Source organism: Anopheles arabiensis, chromosome 2 (genome assembly GCF_016920715.1).
Source record: "Anopheles arabiensis isolate DONGOLA chromosome 2, AaraD3, whole genome shotgun sequence".
Taxonomy (NCBI): Eukaryota; Metazoa; Arthropoda; class Insecta; order Diptera; family Culicidae; genus Anopheles; species Anopheles arabiensis.
The window spans coordinates 19,099,179-19,121,092 of NC_053517.1; the positions used below are offsets into that span (position 1 = coordinate 19,099,179).

General features: G+C 51.3%; 1 protein-coding gene across 1 annotated transcript in view; it reads right to left on the reverse strand.

The window, feature by feature from the left end:
- Positions 1-21,914, reverse strand: part of LOC120897189 — a 33,302-nt gene that overhangs the window by 6,658 nt on the left and 4,730 nt on the right. Inside the window, exons 8-16 of the mRNA XM_040301862.1 lie at positions 11,575-21,893; positions 11,386-11,457; positions 10,279-11,349; positions 8,722-10,242; positions 8,302-8,658; positions 6,018-7,512; positions 3,930-4,000; positions 2,471-3,719; positions 1,198-1,995 (exon numbers count right to left, since the gene is read on the reverse strand). Of these exons, the coding sequence (XP_040157796.1) occupies positions 1,198-1,995; positions 2,471-3,719; positions 3,930-4,000; positions 6,018-7,512; positions 8,302-8,658; positions 8,722-10,242; positions 10,279-11,349; positions 11,386-11,457; positions 11,575-21,893 (16,953 nt within the window). The remainder of the gene's footprint in view (positions 1-1,197; positions 1,996-2,470; positions 3,720-3,929; positions 4,001-6,017; positions 7,513-8,301; positions 8,659-8,721; positions 10,243-10,278; positions 11,350-11,385; positions 11,458-11,574; positions 21,894-21,914) is intronic.

A 21,914-nucleotide genomic window follows, 5' to 3' on the forward strand; every position in this document is an offset into this window, starting at 1 on the left:
ACTTTACATTCTGATTACTTGCGGTTCGTCGAAAAAGATGGATGCACTCGCGAGACATTAAGTATCTATTAATTAAACTGACAGGGTTTCTCTAGGCAGCCCAACATTCTAAGCAAAGTGTATGGAGACCAGATGACTACTGCGTATGTAGACTCAAGCAAAGCAATCAGTTTCCGTAAAGATTCATTTCAAAGTTTCATACAAAGGTCCTTAGCAACCGTTACTCCCCTCCTAGCAATCTCTATAGAAATTCTCATCCATGATGACAACCAAAATCAGACTCATAAGCCTACTTGTAGTCTATCTAGCCACCTTGTTAAAATCCTACTTCAAGGTTAAGAAATCTCCAATGAACCTAGTCCAACCAACCAATGACAGATTATTCTACTCAAGATTGATATTGCTGAACGTTGAAATGATATGTTTGCTTTTGGCTTGAAGCTGCCCAGAGAAACCCTGTACTATTACTACCTACAGTTCATCACATCGTGTAGCATGAGCTACAACACAGGAGATTTCGAATATCTTTCCAATGTGAACAGCATTAGTCATCGTTCGCAAGATGTTTTTCAACAACTGTCACAAATATTATTTCCATCACAATATTTGTTTAGCTCTTTATACATGATGTTCAAAACGTCACTAACTGAATCCAGACTGTGACGTGTTAAAAGTCATATTTAAAGAAATGAACAAATATTGTTATGCAAACACAAGGTTCTCCGAGTCAGTACCTAAAGTGAACAGCATTACTCAACGCTTGCCATATGTTTTTCAACAGCTGTCACCTATTGTATTTACATCACAATAAATCTTCAGTTGTTCCACAAGATTTTCAACACATCACAATAAAATGTTAAACTCAGTCAAAAGCTTGTGGTGCGTTGAAAGTCATGTAGAAGAACTGATAACGCACTGAGTTGTAAATACAACAGACATGTGACAGCTGTTGAAAACATCACACGATGTTCCACATCGGAAAGCGGCTCGGCAAACCCTGCAAAGCATACTATAGTTGTTGAGTATCATATCACAAGATGCGACTAATGCTGTTCACATTGGAAAGTGCATCGAAAACCCCCCATTGTAAGTGTGCACAAGCAATATGTCAAGAATAGGTACCACCACATCCAGTGCTATTATTAGCAATGCCCCAAAATCTAAACCAAACTAGCATCGGCATCAGCGCAAACTTACCTCGAACCATGCGCACGAACGTGGGCGCAAAGGTTTGCACCGTGTTGACCGGCTCGACCACCGTCAGCCGGCACACGGTTTCGATCTCCTCCGTCGCGTTCTTCGCCTTGCACTTGTACTCGCCCGCATCCTTCACGGTGACATCGTTGACCCACAGGCAGCCGTACGCGCCCCGGTGCATGTCGTTCATGTCGACGATGTGGTCGTCGTACTCGACTGGCTGCCCGTCCTTGAACCACTCCAGCGTCGGATCGAACCCGGTGGCGCAGCACATCAGCTTCAGCCGGTGGCCGGCCACGAGGGCCCGGTTGGTCAGGTGCACCGACCACTGCAGCTTGTCCCGCTGGTGCAGTATCTTCTTGTGGTAGTAGCGGGCCATATCGCCCCCGATCGGTGGCGGCGACGGTGACTTCTCCGGCGCCGTTCGCCTGTGCTTGGCATGGCCCCCCACTTCCGGTGGTGGCGCGGCCGGTGCTTCGCCCTCTTCGCCCGCGGGCTGTTCTTCGGTCGTCGGTGCGGCGGGTGCTTCGACGGCGGCAGGAGCAGGAGGTGGTTGTTCCTGCGGTTGAGCTGGCGGAGGTTGGGGAGCGCCAGAGGGAGGAAGTGCGGCATCGCCCGAGACGGGTTGTTCGGCTGCCGGAGCATCGCCAGCAGCTGCGGTAGCTTCTGCTACTGCTGCCGGTTGTTCAGGGGTAGAAGCAGTGGCAGCAGCTTCTGCTGCTTGCCCTTCATTTGCAACTACTGCCGGTGCCTGCTGCTGCTGCTGCTGCTGCTGCTTGTCCTCTAGTGAAACATCATCTTAATGTATTAGTAAAATGATACAATACATCGAATTAGAATCCACCGCCAATCGACTATCACGACAACAGAAGGACACAGAGACACAGCTTTAGTGATAGCTCCGATGGATATCGACCGATGTGTGACGACGACGTGCGGCTACGACAGTAGGACGGACGGGCACAGTGACGACGACTGCTACACGCACACCACGGGCGAAGTTACACACACACACACACACACACAGAAATACAAACAATACACATACACAAAACCAATACACACAAGCGTACAATCGTAACGAAGAGTGGCCGGCCAACGTCTGGCACGTACACTGTGCGGCTACATGACTCTAAATCGCAAAAGAACTGCTCGATGGTCGAGAACTCCATCACCTCAGCCAACACCTGGAGCCCCGGTAGCATAAACACACGCTTGCACACAGCCTACTAGCCTACTACTACTAGCGCTTGGCAGGCAATTTTGGCGTTACCTTTGATCGAGATGAACGTCGGCGGCGTTGGTTTGGTTTCGTAATTTTCGTACACCGTCAGCGAGGTGCTGGTGGACGTTTCGCCATTCTTGTTCTTGATCATGCAGCAGTACTCGCCCGCGTCGGCATTGTCGATGTCCTTGATCTCCAGGCTGAGCAGGCCCTCGCTCACCTTGAACGTGTGCTTGGTGCTCTTCTCGATCGGGTCACCGTTCTTGAGCCAGCGCACCGTGATGCCCGGGCCGGAGATCGTGCAGGTCAGCTTCACCGTCGAGCCCTTCGGGGCGGCACGCGCCTTCAGATGCGAGATCACCAGCGGCGGTCGCATCATCTGGCGCTGCCGCTGCCATTCCAGGTCGCGCTCCCGTTCCGTCATCTCCTGCGTGGTCGATTCGCGGCGCGACGCTTCACGGGACTTCTCTTTCTCCTTCGCTTTCGGTTTCGCCTCCGCTTCCGCTTGCTGCTGCAGCTGCAGTTCGAGACTGTCGATGCTCTTCCACACCGACGGATCGAACTCTTCCTTCACCGGGATCAGCTCTACGTCTGAGTCATATTCGGGCTCGGGCGGTGGCTTTATCGGTTCCGGCTCGGGCGTCGGCTCCTTCGGCGGGGGCGGCGTCGGCGCCCGAGGCGGCTCGGGTTCGGGTTCCTCCTCCTCCTCCTCTTCCTCCTCCTCTTCCTCCACCGGTTCCGGCTCTGGTTCCGGCTCGGGCGGGGGCGGCGGCGGCGGCGTCGGCTCCTTCGCGGACTTACCTGCCTCCTCCTCCTCCTGTATGCGGGCCAGCTCGGCGGCCGCCTCCGCCTCCGTTTTGGAGTGCTCCTCGGCCGGCTTCGGCGGCTCGGGCTCGACCATCTCCTCCTCCACCACCACCACCTTGACGGTCGAGATGTCGCCGCAGCTGGCCGGATCCAGCGAGCACGAGTCGGTGAAGAACAGCGAGATGTACTCGTCCACGTTCGTGACGCCGCCCGAGATGTCCATCACGAGCGCCTTGTCGATGATGGCCTTCTGGGACGCGACCTGCTTCTCCGGCCGCTCGCCGATCTCGAACGGCGACTTTTCCCGGTGCAGGCTGCGGAAATCGCGCGGCGAATCGCCCCGCCCCGGTATCTTCAGCAGGTCCAGCATCGTCGGCTCGGCCGGCGTCACCTCCACCTGGACCGGCTCCTCCGGCTGGTTCTTTTTCGACCGCGACCGGCGCTCCCGTCTGCCCGTCATCGTTTTCCCTTTTTCCTCTGTTGTGTGTTTCTGGTGCTACCCGGAAATTACCACCTTACAACCTTACCCCTGCTCTTTTCGACGGCGTAGCGCTCCACAGCATACACTTACACAGACACACACACACACACGCACGCACGACACACAAAACACACAGACACACGCGGAGATGGATGGTCGCCTCCCCTGCAGAGGCGCGATCAGCGACGTCCTGATCGCTGACGATCGATTCCGGCGCACCAACAACACCAACCACCACCAGTTCTCAGTACCACCAGCAGCTCCACCTTTCGGAAGGGGGTCGGGAGAATCTGGGAAAATTGGACAGGAGAAATTAGAACGGAAATGGAGTACTACACAGCACCGGCACCAAACCACCGTGTTTTGGGGGAAACTTTGGAAACGGAGAGCCCAACTACGGGCAACAACCACACAACCAATTTTTGTTTTTTTGGGTATATTCTTCCCCCAAATCTCGGGCCAACCCACCAGCGAGACCGTGACGACACACTGTACAGGCGAACGCTGTCGGAGAAGTGAAGCGCACTTCGCACGGTGCAGGGTAGTTCAATTTTCTCGGCTGGTACGAAAGGTACGAACCACCACACAAATCCCCACAAATCGGTACTCACTCCCTCACATTAAAAAAAAAATCCCCACCGGACGTGGACACAATGTTAGCGCGAGGCCTAGAATCGGGGGCTACTTTGCTGCGTTAGCTAAAGCGCGCAACTATGTCAATCGGATCGTTTCGATCGGTTCTGCTGGTTGCCGAATCGAACCCGAAACCCGACCGACGCCGAGACTTGGGGAGTTTAACGTGTATCGTTCTGTTTCGTGTGACGACGGAGCCTGCCGACTATTCGCTATTTAGTGGTGACATAGTTTACGCGACATAGCTGGCTGGCTGTGACATAGTTTAGCGATGCGCTGTTCTACTTTATCGCATTATTTATAGGCATCTGATGACACCGACACGGGTACGCGCGCCCGCCCCAAGGTGCGAAAAGAGGTTGTTTTGCTATCCCTCCCCAGCTCCGAGCTTAGTGGGTCAATACCTGATTGATTCAATGGCGCGCACGCAGCGCAACGCATATCCTATATATCCCATCGTCATTCGGCCGATTGGTAAGCGTGAGGCATGTGGGCACACTCCGTACAAGATGGCGCACACCCCACCATCATGTTGAGCGGATGGTATGGCTCGAAATGGGCTTAAATAACATTGCGTTTAGCGCTTTAATTGATGTACAGGGCACTGCATTATCGGAAGCAGCGCAGGCGGGAAGGCCAGGGCGGGAAGAAGGGTGGTTGTTTGTCTTATGTTTTTTTCCTCTAGTCCTTGTGCTAGAGCTTTCCTTTGTTGAGCAAGGCATAAATTTCACTTGCACGAAGAAGAAGAGCAAGTACACGCAAGTCCGACTGGGGTTTAGCCGAAGCAGTTGCCCGATAACGATCATCCCCGTACCTCACGAATGCAAAAGGTATTTCTGGGTAATCTGCCAAAACCCTAACTGCGCACAGGGCTGTGGCTGTGTGTAATGGCGATGGGATTATGCCAAGTGTTACTACTGCATGCGAGGTCCACGAGATCTGTGAGTACCACGAGAGCCGACAGTACTCGGAACATTGAATGCTGGAATTTGCGTAAAGGATCCTGAAAGTAACATTTATACTAGTAGCCGTAGGATAACCAGTGAGACTGTTCCTGTTAACATTAGAGATGGTAGTTAGAGCATTGGTGATTTGTTCAATGGGAGGTTTGGGCGTCGCGGCCACCTATGATCGGAATGATCGTCTCCGCCCACAGCAACATTGAGAATATTTCTATTGAAATTCCTTGAGATCATCCCCTCTTAGTAATCGAATCGAGCCGACCAACTACAGAGGATCACTTTTACTTGATGGACAGAATGAATTCCTCCGATCATAGTCACACGGATCTATCTTCGAACATGTGTATGTAGGGATATTTTTACCCCTAACAGTGTCGCACGACTGCAAAACGATTGTAATAGACGCTAGACATTGTCCACCGTTCGTCATTTCGGATGTTCCGCACATACGCTTTGTTCCGATCGCGACACCATGCCACCATGCCATGCAGCCAAAAATACTAATTTACCTACAAAGGGGCAGACCGCGGTTTGTGTATGTGTGTGTGTTTGATCGATAAAATTAGTTCCCCGCACAACAAGTGCGACATGTCCGAAGAAGAAGCTTTCCGTCCGCCCGCGAGAAACCTTCATTGAACAAATCAACCAATCAACAAGTTGGGTTAAAAATAGAAGATGAAAACAAAAGAAAACCACAACAAAAAACACGTACCCATTTGGTGCGGTATGCTGAACGACGGGCAGATGATATCATCGCTCGTATCATACACCTCGACGGTGCACTTGTTGAACGACTGGCCGTAATTGTTGAAAACGTGGCACGCATACACACCGGTATCCTCGTACTCGGCGTGGTCCACCTGCAGCGTGATGAGCCCGTTCTTCTGCACCATATGGTACCGCCCGGTTGGTGCGATGTCGCTGCCATCCTTCGTCCACCGGACGTCAATCTCCGAGTCCAGCACCACGCACAGCAGCTTGAAGCTGTGATCGCGCTCGATGAACACGTTCTTCAGGTACACCGCAAACGATGGCCCGCGCTTGGACGGTAACGCGCCCAGGCTGCACCTGGACGAGCTGCGGGGCGGATCGTCCCGCTGCCCGACCGGGCTACGGGTGGCATGGCGCCGTACCGCATCCGCCCGGCTCTGCCGCGCGTCTACCGTGCGGCGGGCACTTCTTTCCCGGCCACCGCCCGTCACCGATTCCGCCTCGTCCGTAAGTCCCCGGCGTGCGGCAATCAGCTGGATGTGCGTCTGTTCCGACTTTTGCTCCCGACGCACCTCCTGACTGCTGGCGATCTTGTAGTGCGTTATCAGCTGCTTCACCGCATGTATCGCATCCTGCGTGCTGGTGCGGGTGTACTTCTCCTTGCTACCGATCACTATGAACTGTTCCTCGCTCAGACAAAACTCGATCGTGTCGAAGATCTTGAGCAGCTGCAGCTGGTAGCGCAACAGCCAGTCGGAAATCGTCCCATTGTTGCCGAGCCTTCGCATCACGTCGCAGTACCGCTCCAGAGACTCTGCTAGCAAACGAAGATACTCGACGGAGTCGAGCTGCAGCGGGTTCACCGTTAGCCGTTCAATTACCAGCTCGAACGCGCCCAGCAGCTGGTCGTCCTTCTCGACAAGCGTCTGCAGGCAGCAGGTCGTCCTAACCTGCCGCATGACGCTCTTGAGCGTGGCCAAATTCTTACGAACCATTTCCAGCAGATCCTTCTGCTGTTCCGTCTTGCTGTGCAGATCAAGCAGCGCCTTCAGCAGGCGGTCCAGGCTAAGAAGCTGCCGCTTGATCTCCTCCACGATCGTAACTTCGCGCTCATTGCGCACCCTGGTAAGGTGCTGCTGCGAAATTAGCGATACGATGCGATACAACTGTCTCAAGTTATGCTTCAGTGCCGGACTTAAGGCTTCAGCGTCTCCCGCGCTCGTGCTTGGCGGCAGAACGCTCACCAGATCGTGCACGGGAAGGGTAAGCTGCTGCAGAATGTTTACGCAGGTCGCGTAAGACGGCTTCTGGACAGTGGCCACCACGGACGGATGCAATAGGGTTAAGGATTTACAAATTTGCACAAAGTAGGACTGTACGGTCTTTGAGGTAAGATCTACCCGGTCCGAACCGAAGTTCAGCTGAATGTACTCAAGATCCTTCTGCAGCAGCTGCAGTTCCACGCTCGTTTTGCTTAGCGCGAGTTCTGCTTCTGCCTGTGTTGAACGTCTTTGGTAAATGCATTGTCTAACTTCGGTGAGCAGTACCATTACGGTTTTGTAAAGTGTGTAAACGGTTCTCCATTCCGTAGCTTGAAGCTGTTCGCTGCGTTGTGGCAACTGGCCGAATGAATCCACCAATTGCAGAAGGCTATCTTCAAGCACTTTCCATGTCTCGGACTGCGCTGAGTAAAGGTCAATCTGAGACAAGGTGGTGATCCATGTAGCGATTGGAGCGTGGAAATGCTTCACAAGTGGCATTTGAACCTCGCAACGCTCGAGATCGGCAGGGCTCATCATGCTAAGCTTAACATTTTTAAGTGCAAAGGACAAATTTTTCCCGGCACTATTGGTCAGGAACATACGCTTGATTTCCAGCAGCAGTTCATGCACATTGTCTAGGACGGTTTGAACCTTAGCAATAGTCTTTTCCTGCTGAATAGTATCTTCCGATTTCTTCATCATCACCACAGCGGCTTCCGTTGTATCTCCTATCTTCCTCTGAACTTCATCTTCTTTCTTTTGCTGCTTAGTTTCATTCGTTTCCTGTACCATCCTTACCCCTGCTTCTTCTGTTTTCTTGCTCTTTTTCCTTATCTTTTCCTCTTCCGCCTTCTTCTTAGTATTTTCTTCTTTCTGTATTTCCTTCTTAGCTTCGTCTTCTTCCTTTTGTTTTTTCGTTTCTGCTTCCGCCTTCTTTTGTTTTGCTTTTTCCTTTTCTTCCTTCTCTTTGATTTCTTCCTCTTCTTTCTTCTTCGTCTTTTCCTTTTTATTTGCTTCCTCTTCTTCCTTTTTCTTCTTGATGTCTTCCTCTTCCTTCTTTCTCTTAGCTTCTGCCTCGGCCTTCTTCTTGGTCTCTTCTACTTCTTTTTTCTTTCTAGCTTCTTCCTCTTCTTTCTTCTTCTTGGCATTTTCTTCTTCCTTCTTCTTCTTGGCCTCTTCTTCAGCCTTCTTTTTCTTGGCAGCTTCCTCTTCCTTCTTCTTCTTAGCCTCTTCTTCAGCCTTCTTCTTCTTAACTTCTTCCTCTTCATTCTTCTTTTTGGCTTCTTCCTCTTCCTTCTTCTTCTTGGCTTCTTCCTCTTCCTTCTTCTTCTTGGCTGCTTCCTCTTCCTGTTTCTTTTTTACCTCTTCCTCTTCCTTCTTCTTCTTGGCTTCTTCCTCTTCCTTCTTCTTCTTGACTTCTTCCTCTTCCTGTTTCTTTTTGACCTCTTCCTCTTCCTTCTTCTTCTTGGCTTCTTCCTCTACCTTCTTCTTCTTGGCAGCTTCCTCTTCCTTCTTCTTCTTGCCTTCTTCCTCTTCCTTCTTCTTAGCCTCTTCTTCAGCCTTCTTTTTCTTGGCTTCTTCCTCTTCCTTCTTCTTCTTGGCAGCTTCTTCCTCCTGCTTCTTCTTGGCATCTTCCTCTTCCTTCTTCTTCTTAGCCTCTTCTTCAGCCTTCTTCTTCTTAACTTCTTCCTCTTCTTTCTTCTTTTTGGCTTCTTCCTCTTCCTTCTTCTTCTTGGCCTCTTCCTCTACCTCTTTCTTCTTGGCAGCTTCCTCTTCCTTCTTCTTCTTGACTTCTTCCTCTTCCTTCTTCTTCTTAGCTTCTTCCTCTTCCTTCTTCTTCTTAGCCTCTTCTTCAGCCTTCTTCTTCTTGGCGTCTTCCTCTTCCTTCTTCTTGATTACTTCCTCTTCCTTCTTCTTCTTAGCCTCTTCTTCAGCCTTCTTCTTGACTTCTTCTTCTTTCTTCTTCTTGGCTTCTTCCTCTTCTTTCTTCTTCTTGGCTTCTTCCTCTACCTTCTTCTTCTTGGCAGCTTCCTCTTCCTTCTTCTTAGCCTCTTCTTCAGCCTTCTTTTTCTTGGCAGCTTCCTCTTCCTTCTTCTTCTTGGCCTCTTCCTCTTCCTTCTTCTTCTTGCCTGCTTCTTCCTCTTGCTTCTTCTTGGCTTCTTCCTCTTCCTTCTTCTTCTTGGCCTCTTCTTCAGCCTTCTTCTTCTTAGCCTCTTCTTCAGCCTTTTTCTTCTTGGCTTCTTCCTCTTCCTTCTTCTTTTTGGCCTCTTCCTTCTTCTTCTTGGCAGCTTCTTCCTCCTGCTTCTTCTTGGCATCTTCCTCTTCCTTCTTCTTCTTAGCCTCTTCTTCCGCCTTCTTCTTAACTTCTTCCTCTTCTTTCTTCTTCTTGGCTTCTTCCTCTTCCTTCTTTTTCATGGCCTCTTCCTCTTCCTTCTTTTTCTTGGCTTCTTCTTCAGCTTTATTTTTCTTAGCCTCGTCTTCAGCCTTCTTCTTCTTGGCATCTTCCTCTTCCTTCTTCTTCTTGATTTCTTCTTCTTCCTTCTTCTTGGCATCTTCCTCAGCCTTCTTCTTCTTGGCTTCTTCCTCTTCATTCTTCTTCTTGCCTTCTTCCTCTTCCTTCTTCTTCTTAGCTTCTTTCTCTTCCTTCTTCTTCTTAGTCTCTTCTTCAGCCTTCTTCTTCTTGGAGTCTTCCTCTTCCTTCTTCTTGATTACTTCCTCTTCCTTCTTCTTCTTAGCCTCTTCTTCAGCCTTCTTCTTGACTTCTTCTTCTTTCTTCTTCTTGGCTTCTTCCTCTTCTTTCTTCTTCTGGGCCTCTTCCTCTTCCTTCTTCTTCTTAGCTTCTTCCTCTTCCATCTTCTTCTTGGCCTCTTCCTCTTCCTTCTTTTTCTTGGCTTCTTCTTCAGCCTTCTTTTTCTTAGCCTCGTCTTCAGCCTTCTTCTTCTCGGCATCTTCCTCAACCTTCTTCTTCTTAGCTTCTTCTTCTTTCTTCTTCTTCTTAACTTCTTCCTCTTCCTTCTTCTTAGCTTCTTCCTCTTCCATCTGTTTCTTGGCTTCTTCCTCTTCCTTCTTTTTCCTGGCTTCTTCTTCAGCCTTCTTTTTCTTAGCCTCATCTTCAGCCTTCTTCTGATTGGCTTCTTCCTCTTCCTGCTTCTTCTTGGATTCTTCCTCTTCCTTCTTCTTCTTGATTTCTTCTTCTTCCTTCTTCTTGGCTTCTTCTTCAGCCTTCTTCTTCTTAAATTCTTCCTCTTCCTTCTTCTTCTTGGCTTCTTCCTCTTCCTTCTTCTTCTTGGCTTCTTCCTCTTCCTTCTTCTTCTTGACTTCTGCCTCTTCCATCTTCTTCTTGGCCTCTTCTTCTTCCTTCTTTTTCTTGGCTTCTTCTTCAGCCTTCTTTTTCTTAGCCTCTTCTTCCGCCTCCTTCTTATTGGCTTCTTCCTCTTCCTGCTTCTTCTTGGCTTCTTCCTCTTCCTTCTTCTTCTTGGCCTCTTCTTCAGCCTTCTTCTTGGCTTCTTCCTCTTCCTTCTTCTTCTTGATTGCTTCTTCTTCCTTCTTCTTCTTGGCCTCTTCTTCAGCCTTCTTCTTCTTAGCCTCTTCTTCAGCCTTCTTCTTCTTGGCTTCTTCCTCTTCCTTCTTCTTGGCTTCTTCCTCTTCCATCTTCTTCTTAGCCTCGTCTTCAGTCTTCTTCTTAACTTCTTCTTCTTTCTTCTTCTTGGCTTCTTCCTCTTCCTTCTTCTTGACTTCTTCTTCTTTATTCTTCTTGGCTTCTGCCGCTTCTTTCTTCTTCTTCGCTTCTTCCGCTTCTTTCTTCTTATTGACTTCTTCTTCTTCCTTCTTCTTCTTGGCTTCTTCTTCTTCCTTCTTCTTCTTGGCTGCTTCCTCTTCTTGCTTCTTCTTGGCTTCTTCTTCTTCCTTATTTTTTCTGGCGTCTACTTCTTCCTTCTTCTTTCTGGCTTCTTCCTCTTCTTTCTTATTCTTGGCTGCTTCCTCTTCCTGATTTTTCTTGGCGTCTTCCTCTTCCTTCTTCTTCTTAGCCTCTTCTTCACCCTTCTTCTTGACTTCTTCCTCTGCCTTCTTCTTTTTAGCTTCTTCCTCTTCCTTCTGCTTCTTGGCTTCTACCTCTTCTTTCTTTTTCTTGGCAGCTTCCTCATCCTGCTTCTTCTTGGCCTCTTCCTCTTCCTTCTTCTTCTTAGCCTTTTCTTCAGCCTTCTTCTTCTTAACTTCTTCCTCTTCTTTCTTCTTTTTGGCTTCTTCTTCTTCCTTCTTCTTCTTGGTATCTTCCTCCTCCTTCTTCTTCTTGGCTTCTTGTTCTCTCTGATTTTTATTGGCTTCTTCCTCTTTCTGATTCTTATTGATTTCTTCTGCTTCCTTCTTTTCTTCATCAAGCTTAACCTGCATAGCTTCTTCTTCTTTCTTATTCTTAATGGCCTCTTTCTCTTCTTTCTTTTTGTTACTTTCTTCTGCCTTTTTCTCAGTTTCTGTTTCATCTATCTTTTTCTTATATTCCTCTTCTGATTTCTTATTGCTGACTTCAGCCTCTTCTTTCATCTTCTTGGCTTTTTCTTCATCTTTAGTCTTCTTAGCTTTTTCTTCTTCCTTCATCTCCTTATCCTCTTCCTCCTCTTTCTTTTTCTTGGTCTCTTCCTTTTCCTTCTTTATCATAATCGCATTATCTTCTTTCCTAATCGAACTATTATGTTTTTCTCGTACATCCTTCTCTATTTGGATACACTCGCGGATGTCGTGCTGTACATGAGTGACCGTCTCGAGCAGTTTGCTATGAACTGTGCCCTCTTTGGCCTGTTCCAATGAATGCTTAGACTGTGCCTTTTCAAGCGACTCGCACATCTGCAGCAAACAATCCTCCATCACTACCGTCGGCTCTACTTGAGCCGACTGCAGATCGATGTTCTTCAAGGTCTCTGTCACCTTCGCAATAGGAGTTGCAATGGCATTCACCAGCTCAATGCTCTCAAGCTTCATAGGCTGGCCGACGAGCTCGTTGATCGTACTCTCCAAAGCGAACAACGGCTTCGACACCTCCTTCACTACAATCTCTGTCTGGATGAGCTGTTGGACATCAGACAACGATTGCTTCAGCGACTCCAGAGCGCCCTGTTGCATCTGAGATACCTTGGCCCGAGTGTCTTTCTCCAACTGGATGCACTCGCGAATGTCGTGCTGTACATGAGTGACCGTCTCGAGCAGTTTGCTATGAACTGTGCCCTCTTTGGCCTGTTCCAATGAATGCTCAGACTGTGCCTTTTCAAGCGACTCGCACATCTGCAGCAAACAATCCTCCATCACTACCGTCGGTTCCACATGAGCCGACTGCAGATCGATGTTCTTCAAGGTCTCTGTTACCTTCGCAATAGGAGTTGCAATGGCATTCACCAGCTCAATGCTCTCAAGCTTCATAGGCTGGCCGACGAGCTCGTTGATCGTACTCTCCAAAGCGAACAACGGCTTCGACACCTCCTTCACTACAATCTCTGTCTGGATGAGCTGTTGGACATCAGACAACGATTGCTTCAGCGACTCCAGAGCGCCCTGTTGCATCTGAGATGCCTTGGCCCGAGTGTCTTTCTCCATCTGGATACACTCGCGGATGTCGTGCTGTACATGAGTGACCGTCACGAGCAGTTTGCTATGAACTGTGCCTTCTTTGGCCTGTTCCAATGAATGCTCAGACTGTGCCTTTTCAAGCGACTCGCACATCTGCAGCAAACAATCCTCCATCACTACCGTCGGCTCTACTTGAGCCGACTGCAGATCGATGTTCTTCAAGGTCTCTGTCACCCTCGCAATAGGAGTTGCAATGGCATTCACCAGCTCAATGCTCTCAAGCTTCATAGGCTGGCCGACGAGCTCGTTGATCGTACTCTCCAAAGCGAACAACGGCTTCGACACCTCCTTCACTACAATCTCTGTCTGGATGAGCTGTTGGACATCAGACAACGATTGCTTCAGCGACTCCAGAGCGCCCTGTTGCATCTGAGATGCCTTGGCCCGAGTGTCTTTCTCCATCTGGATACACTCGCGGATATCGTGCTGTACATGAGTGACCGTCTCGAGCAGTTTGCTATGAACTGTGCCCTCTTTGGCCTGTTCCAATGAATGCTCAGACTGTGCCTTTTCAAGCGACTCGCACATCTGCAGCAAACAATCCTCCATCACTACCGTCGGCTCTACTTGAGCCGACTGCAGATCGATGTTCTTCAAGGTCTCTGTTACCTTCGCAATAGGAGTTGCAATGGCATTCACCAGCTCAATGCTCTCAAGCTTCATAGGCTGGCCGACGAGCTCGTTGATCGTACTCTCCAAAGCGAACAACGGCTTCGACACCTCCTTCACTACAATCTCTGTCTGGATGAGCTGTTGGACATCAGACAACGATTGCTTCAGCGACTCCAGAGCGCCCTGTTGCATCTGAGATGCCTTGGCCCGAGTGTCTTTCTCCATCTGGATACACTCGCGGATGTCGTGCTGTACATGAGTGACCGTCTCGAGCAGTTTGCTATGAACTGTGCCTTCTTTGGCCTGTTCCAATGAATGCTCAGACTGTGCCTTTTCAAGCGACTCGCACATCTGCAGCAAACAATCCTCCATCACTACCGTCGGCTCTACTTGAGCCGACTGCAGATCGATGTTCTTCAAGGTCTCTGTTACCTTCGCAATAGGAGTTGCAATGGCATTCACCAGCTCAATGCTCTCAAGCTTCATAGGCTGGCCGACGAGCTCGTTGATCGTACTCTCCAAAGCGAACAACGGCTTCGACACCTCCTTCACTACAATCTCTGTCTGGATGAGCTGTTGGACATCAGACAACGATTGCTTCAGCGACTCCAGAGCGCCCTGTTGCATCTGAGATGCCTTGGCCCGAGTGTCTTTCTCCAACTGGATACACTCGCGGATGTCGTGCTGTACATGAGTGACCGTCTCGAGCAGTTTGCTATGAGCTGTGCCCTGTTTAGCCTGTTCCAATGAATGCTCAGACTGTGCCTTTTCAAGCGACTCGCACATCTGCAGCAAACAATCCTCCATCACTACCGTCGGTTCCACGTGAGCCGACTGCAGATCGATGTTCTTCAAGGTCTCTGTTACCTTCGCAATTGGAGTTGCAATGGCATTCACCAGCTCAATGCTCTCAAGCTTCATAGGCTGGCCGACGAGCTCGTTGATCGTACTCTCCAAAGCGAACAACGGCTTCGACACCTCCTTCACTACAATCTCTGTCTGGATGAGCTGTTGGACATCAGACAACGATTGCTTCAGCGACTCCAGAGCGCCCTGTTGCATCTGAGATGCCTTGGCCCGAGTGTCTTTCTCCATCTGGATACACTCGCGGATGTCGTGCTGTACATGAGTGACCGTCTCGAGCAGTTTGCTATGAACTGTGCCTTCTTTGGCCTGTTCCAATGAATGCTCAGACTGTGCCTTTTCAAGCGACTCGCACATCTGCAGCAAACAATCCTCCATCACTACCGTCGGTTCCACATGAGCTGACTGCAGATCGATGTTCTTCAAGGTCTCGGTCACCTTCGCAATAGGAGTTGCAATGGCATTCACCAGCTCAATGCTCTCAAGCTTCATAGGCTGGCCGACGAGCTCGTTGATCGTACTCTCCAAAGCGAACAACGGCTTCGACACCTCCTTCACTACAATCTCTGTCTGGATGAGCTGTTGGACATCAGACAACGATTGCTTCAGCGACTCCAGAGCGCCCTGTTGCATCTGAGATACCTTGGCCCGAGTGTCTTTCTCCAACTGGATGCACTCGCGAATGTCGTGCTGTACATGAGTGACCGTCTCGAGCAGTTTGCTATGAACTGTGCCCTCTTTGGCCTGTTCCAATGAATGCTCAGACTGTGCCTTTTCAAGCGACTCGCACATCTGCAGCAAACAATCCTCCATCACTACCGTCGGCTCTACTTGAGCCGACTGCAGATCGATGTTCTTCAAGGTCTCGGTCACCTTCGCAATAGGAGTTGCAATGGCATTCACCAGCTCAATGCTCTCAAGCTTCATAGGCTGGCCGACGAGCTCGTTGATCGTACTCTCCAAAGCGAACAACGGCTTCGACACCTCCTTCACTACAATCTCTGTCTGGATGAGCTGTTGGACATCAGACAACGATTGCTTCAGCGACTCCAGAGCGCCCTGTTGCATCTGAGATGCCTTGGCCCGAGTGTCTTTCTCCATCTGGATACACTCGCGGATATCGTGTTGTACATGAGTGACCGTCTCGAGCAGTTTGCTATGAACTGTGCCCTCTTTGGCCTGTTCCAATGAATGCTCAGACTGTGCCTTTTCAAGCGACTCGCACATCTGCAGCAAACAATCCTCCATCACTACTGTCGGTTCCACATGAGCCGACTGCAGATCGATGTTCTTCAAGGTCTCTGTCACCTTCGCAATAGGAGTTGCAATGGCATTCACCAGCTCAATGCTCTCAAGCTTCATAGGCTGGCCGACGAGCTCGTTGATCGTACTCTCCAAAGCGAACAACGGCTTCGACACCTCCTTCACTACAATCTCTGTCTGGATGAGCTGTTGGACATCAGACAACGATTGCTTCAGCGACTCCAGAGCGCCCTGTTGCATCTGAGATGCCTTGGCCCGAGTGTCTTTCTCCAACTGGATGCACTCGCGAATGTCGTGCTGTACATGAGTGACCGTCTCGAGCAGTTTGCTATGAACTGTGCCCTCTTTGGCCTGTTCCAATGAATGCTCAGACTGTGCCTTTTCAAGCGACTCGCACATCTGCAGCAAACAATCCTCCATCACTACCGTCGGTGCCACATGAGCCGACTGCAGATCGATGTTCTTAAAGGTCTCTGTCACCTTCGCAATAGGAGTTGCAATGGCATTCACCAGCTCAATGCTCTCAAGCTTCATAGGCTGGCCGACGAGCTCGTTGATCGTACTCTCCAAAGCGAACAACGGCTTCGACACCTCCTTCACTACAATCTCTGTCTGGATGAGCTGTTGGACATCAGACAACGATTGCTTCAGCGACTCCAGAGCGCCCTGTTGCATCTGAGATGTCTTGGCCCGAGTGTCTTTCTCCATCTGGATACACTCGCGGATGTCGTGCTGTACATGAGTGACCGTCTCGAGCAGTTTGCTATGAACTGTGCCCTCTTTGGCCTGTTCCAATGAATGCTCAGACTGTGCCTTTTCAAGCGACTCGCACATCTGCAGCAAACAATCCTCCATCACTACCGTCGGTTCCACATGAGCCGACTGCAGATCGATGTTCTTCAAGGTCTCTGTCACCTTCGCAATAGGAGTTGCAATGGCATTCACCAGCTCAATGCTCTCGAGCTTCATAGGCTGGCCGATGAGCTCGTTGATCGTACTCTCCAAAGCGAACAACGGCTTCGACACCTCCTTCACTACAATCTCTGTCTGGATGAGCTGTTGGACATCAGACAACGATTGCTTCAGCGACTCCAGAGCGCCCTGTTGCATCTGAGATGCCTTGGCCCGAGTGTCTTTCTCCATCTGGATACACTCGCGGATATCGTGCTGTACATGAGTGACCGTCTCGAGCAGTTTGCTATGAACTGTGCCCTCTTTGGCCTGTTCCAATGAATGCTCAGACTGTGCCTTTTCAAGCGACTCGCACATCTGCAGCAAACAATCCTCCATCACTACCGTCGGTTCCACATGAGCCGACTGCAGATCGATGTTCTTCAAGGTCTCTGTCACCTTCGCAATAGGAGTTGCAATGGCATTCACCAGCTCAATGCTCTCAAGCTTCATAGGCTGGCCGACGAGCTCGTTGATCGTACTCTCCAAAGCGAACAACGGCTTCGACACCTCCTTCACTACAATCTCTGTCTGGATGAGCTGTTGGACATCAGACAACGATTGCTTCAGCGACTCCAGAGCGCCCTGTTGCATCTGAGATACCTTGGCCCGAGTGTCTTTCTCCAACTGGATGCACTCGCGAATGTCGTGCTGTACATGAGTGACCGTCTCGAGCAGTTTGCTATGAACTGTGCCCTCTTTGGCCTGTTCCAATGAATGCTCAGACTGTGCCTTTTCAAGCGACTCGCACATCTGCAGCAAACAATCCTCCATCACTACTGTCGGTTCCACATGAGCCGACTGCAGATCGATGTTCTTCAAGGTCTCTGTCACCTTCGCAATAGGAGTTGCAATGGCATTCACCAGCTCAATGCTCTCAAGCTTCATAGGCTGGCCGACGAGCTCGTTGATCGTACTCTCCAAAGCGAACAACGGCTTCGACACCTCCTTCACTACAATCTCTGTCTGGATGAGCTGTTGGACATCAGACAACGATTGCTTCAGCGACTCCAGAGCGCCCTGTTGCATCTGAGATACCTTGGCCCGAGTGTCTTTCTCCAACTGGATGCACTCGCGGATGTCGTGCTGTACATGAGTGACCGTCTCGAGCAGTTTGCTATGAACTGTGCCCTCTTTGGCCTGTTCCAATGAATGCTCAGACTGTGCCTTTTCAAGCGACTCGCACATCTGCAGCAAACAATCCTCCATCACTACCGTCGGTTCCACATGAGCCGACTGCAGATCGATGTTCTTCAAGGTCTCTGTCACCTTCGCAATAGGAGTTGCAATGGCATTCACCAGCTCAATGCTCTCGAGCTTCATAGGCTGGCCGATGAGCTCGTTGATCGTACTCTCCAAAGCGAACAACGGCTTCGACACCTCCTTCACTACAATCTCTGTCTGGATGAGCTGTTGGACATCAGACAACGATTGCTTCAGCGACTCCAGAGCGCCCTGTTGCATCTGAGATGCCTTGGCCCGAGTGTCTTTCTCCAACTGGATGCACTCGCGAATGTCGTGCTGTACATGAGTGACCGTCTCGAGCAGTTTGCTATGAACTGTGCCCTCTTTGGCCTGTTCCAATGAATGCTCAGACTGTGCCTTTTCAAGCGACTCGCACATCTGCAGCAAACAATCCTCCATCACTACTGTCGGTTCCACATGAGCCGACTGCAGATCGATGTTCTTCAAGGTCTCGGTCACCTTCGCAATAGGAGTTGCAATGGCATTCACCAGCTCAACACTATCCAACTGCATGTGCTGATCCACAAGCTCGTTGATCGTACACTCTAAAGCACTGAGTGGCTGCTCGATGTTGAGCGTAGATGATTTAGCTTGCATAGTTTTTCTGATTTCTATCACGCTTGTTTTTAGCGAATCTAGTGTACTCGTTGATACAGTTTCACTAATATCCGTACTCTTTACCTGCTTTCGCTTACCAGTCATTATCAACAGATTCAAATCTTCACACAAGTTCTGACACAGCAGAGCCATACCGTTTTCATTACTTTGCGAATAATCGTCCGCAGCAGCATGGAGAAACTCCAAGGAAGTTAAAACCTTGCAATGATCGAATGAATTATTCATGATCTGATCTTCCACCGTCTCACAGGACTGGCGCATAGCAGTTGCCAACTTCAACAAAGATGCAAACGCTGCCTCATTGTCCGCAAATACGGACTGCTCGTGAGTTTTCAAACACAAAGTTGCACACTCGTCAAACTCATACAAGCATTTCAGCAACCGGTGAGCACTGTCAGTATCTCCCAGCAGTTCGGAGAAATCCTTCTCCAAACCTTCCCTCATCCGTGCCGAATCGTTATGGATAGAAAAGAGCGCAATCTCATAGATGGCCTTGCGGCGTTCCTCCGTCGCCGTGACGGAAGACTCTCTTTCAATTAGGAAAAATACCATCTTTCTGGCGTGCTGCAGTATGTCCTGCCGTATCTTCTCGTACTTATTGTTCGAGCGCATATAGCTAAAGTGCTGCAAATTGTCATGCACGTTCAGGAAAGCCGTCGACATGTATGACAGCATCTCCTGCTCGGACTTCTCCTGCAGCGCCAGCTCAAGCTTCGTCAGATGGTTCATCAGCAGCTGGATCAGCACAATCTCCATCCGAGCGCACTCCTCGTCGTCGATCGAATCGGCCGTGTGGATGCAAAACAGCCGATTGAGACAATCTTCCAGCCGCACAAACACGTCCCCATTGCGGGTGTACTCCTTGCTCGTGCGCTGTATTTCCTCCTTGAGGTGTACGATCATCTCGTAAAACTCTTCAATCTGCTGCTCGAGCGCCTGATTGCTGCTGTACTCCCTTTCCGGCACATGGCGCAGCTCGCTCGACAGCTTCGACAGGGCCGCCTTCATTTCCTCCAGCGGCACAAACATATCGTTGAGACAGGTGATCACCTCCGCGTACGATGCGCTCGCCTCGACCAGCTCGACCAGGCTGCCCAGCTCGGTAACGGCCGGTTTCATTTCCTCCGCCACGATTCGCTGCTGGCGCTGCTCGGCGCTCTGCACCAGCAGCACCTCCGTCTTGTTCTTCAGCTCTAGCAGCACCTCCGTCAGCCCAAAGCGGGCAATTTCCGACCGCACGTTGCAGCTGTCCGACTGCGAAACGATCGTCAGTATGGTGGCGAGCGACTTCTCGAACTCCAGCACCGTGATCTGCAGGTTTTTGATCTGCAGCCCACCGATCGGTTCGTCCGCCTTCAGGATGAAATCGATGTCCTCGAAGATGGAGCGATTCGTGACAATGCTGGACAGGTCCTGCATCGCCGCGACCGAGTCCGCCTCCTGCAGGATGCGCTGCGACTGGATGCTTTCCTGTGCCGACTCGATGCTCGTCTGCACCTCCAGCAGCGCCATGTAGATCTTTTGCTGGGTGACAAAGTCCGCCTCCGGCTGCTGGCCGGTCAGCAGCCGCATATCGGTCAGACAGTTCAGAATCTGCTTACCGCAGCCCTCCACAATGCAGACGCTCGTGCGGTACACGAACGTGCGGCTGTACCCGCCGATCTGCACACACTTCTCCACCACGCTCAGCCCGCGGGCCAGATGTTCGACGGGGCCGAGCAGGCTCTCCAGCACCACCGGGCGGCCGGCCAGCTGTTTGTGCAGCTGCTGCACCGGATACAAGATGTCGGCCAAAATCTTCTCGCTCCGCTCCAAGAAGCTGGGCGTCATGGTAAGGTCCGTCTGATTGCGAACCTCCTCCCGTATCGAGGCGAGATGGAAGACGACCGTCTCCACCAGCGAAAGCAAGCGTTCGGCCGTATCCGCACCGCCGGACGCTGCTCCTCCGTCCGTCGTCTTGGCCGGGCTCGTCAGTACGGGCAGACTGTCCCGGCTCAGTATGCTCATCATCACGTCCTGCTCCAGGTCCGAGTGGTCGGACGGGGTCATGCTGCGGAACTCGTCCTGCTCGCCGCTGCTCTGCCGGTGCGTCCGCACCTTCGACGACGCGATGCCGCTCTCGAACGTGAACGTGTTCTCGTCGTGCATCTCGTCGATGTCGAAGTCGGTGCGCCGATCGTCCTCGAACACGTTGCTGTCCTCGACCACCGGCACGTCGATGACGAGCGCCTCCATCACCAGCTGCCCGGACGTGGACGTTTCCTTCACGAACCGCAGCGACGGCAGGCTGGTCACGTTTTCGTTTTCGTTAATGTTCTGGTGCAGCTGGTCGGCAAACATCTGCACTATCTGCAGCGCCTCGTCGTTCGTCAGCTCGGGCGTTTCGTACAGCGACACCGACACCTCCTTGCCGTCGAAGGTGAACGAGATCTCGCCCCGCCCATTGCTGGCCGCACTCTCGTACGACGCGGCCGTATCGAACATCTGCGACGTGCGCTCCTCGTGGATGGTGGACAGGGACGCGTCCTTCACTAGCGGGCCGGCAGCCGCCCCCTCCGGTGGGAGCGGCCCTTCGTCCGCTATCCCGTCGTAGCCGTGCAGCGAGGCGGTACTGCTTACCGAGCCCATGCAGTTGACCGCCTCGCACGTGTACGTGCCCAGGCAGCACTTGCCGTCCTGCCCGGTAATGATGCGATGAATGTCGCCCGGCTTCAGCTCGGTCCCGTCCTTGTACCACTTCAGCACCGGCTGCGGCACGCCGATCACCTTGCACTCCAGGTTCACCGTGCCGTCGCGCAGCATCACCGCCTTCAGGTTTTCCAGGAACTTCGGCTTCCGGTAGTGCTTCGGTATGATCAGCTTCACGAAGCAGGACGTGCCGGCCTGGCCGAACTCGTTCGACGCCACACACTTCCACTCGCCCTGATCGTCCAGCTGGGCCACCACGACGTCCAGGTGGTACGTGTAGGTGCTGTCGTCCGCCGTCAGCTTGCAGTTGTCCGAACCGTCCACCACCAGATCGTCCTTGTACCAGCAGACCGTGGGCTTCGACACGGAGCTTACCACCACCGTCAGGCGGAACGGTTCGGCAATGTTGACATCGCGGCTGTTCAGCCCTTGCTTGAACACGGGCGCCTGATTCACCTGCAGCAGGTTTAGCCACTCCTCCTCGTTCAGCTGCGCCTTGATGTCGTTCACCGAGAGGAAGGTGGTGCTCGATGCCTCGCCGAGACTGTTGCGGGCCACGCAGCAGTACGAGCCGAGCGAGTTCACACCGGTCAGGTGGTACACGTCGCCCGGCTTTAGCTCCCGGCCGTCCTTGTACCAGCGCAGGATGGGCGTCGGGAAACCGATCACCTTGCACTCGAACGAGACGAGCCCCTCGTCCGTCATGACCGCTTTCAGGCCCTCCATAAACCGGGGCGCACGGTAGTTCCGGGGCACTGGGAAGGGGAGACAGAGCA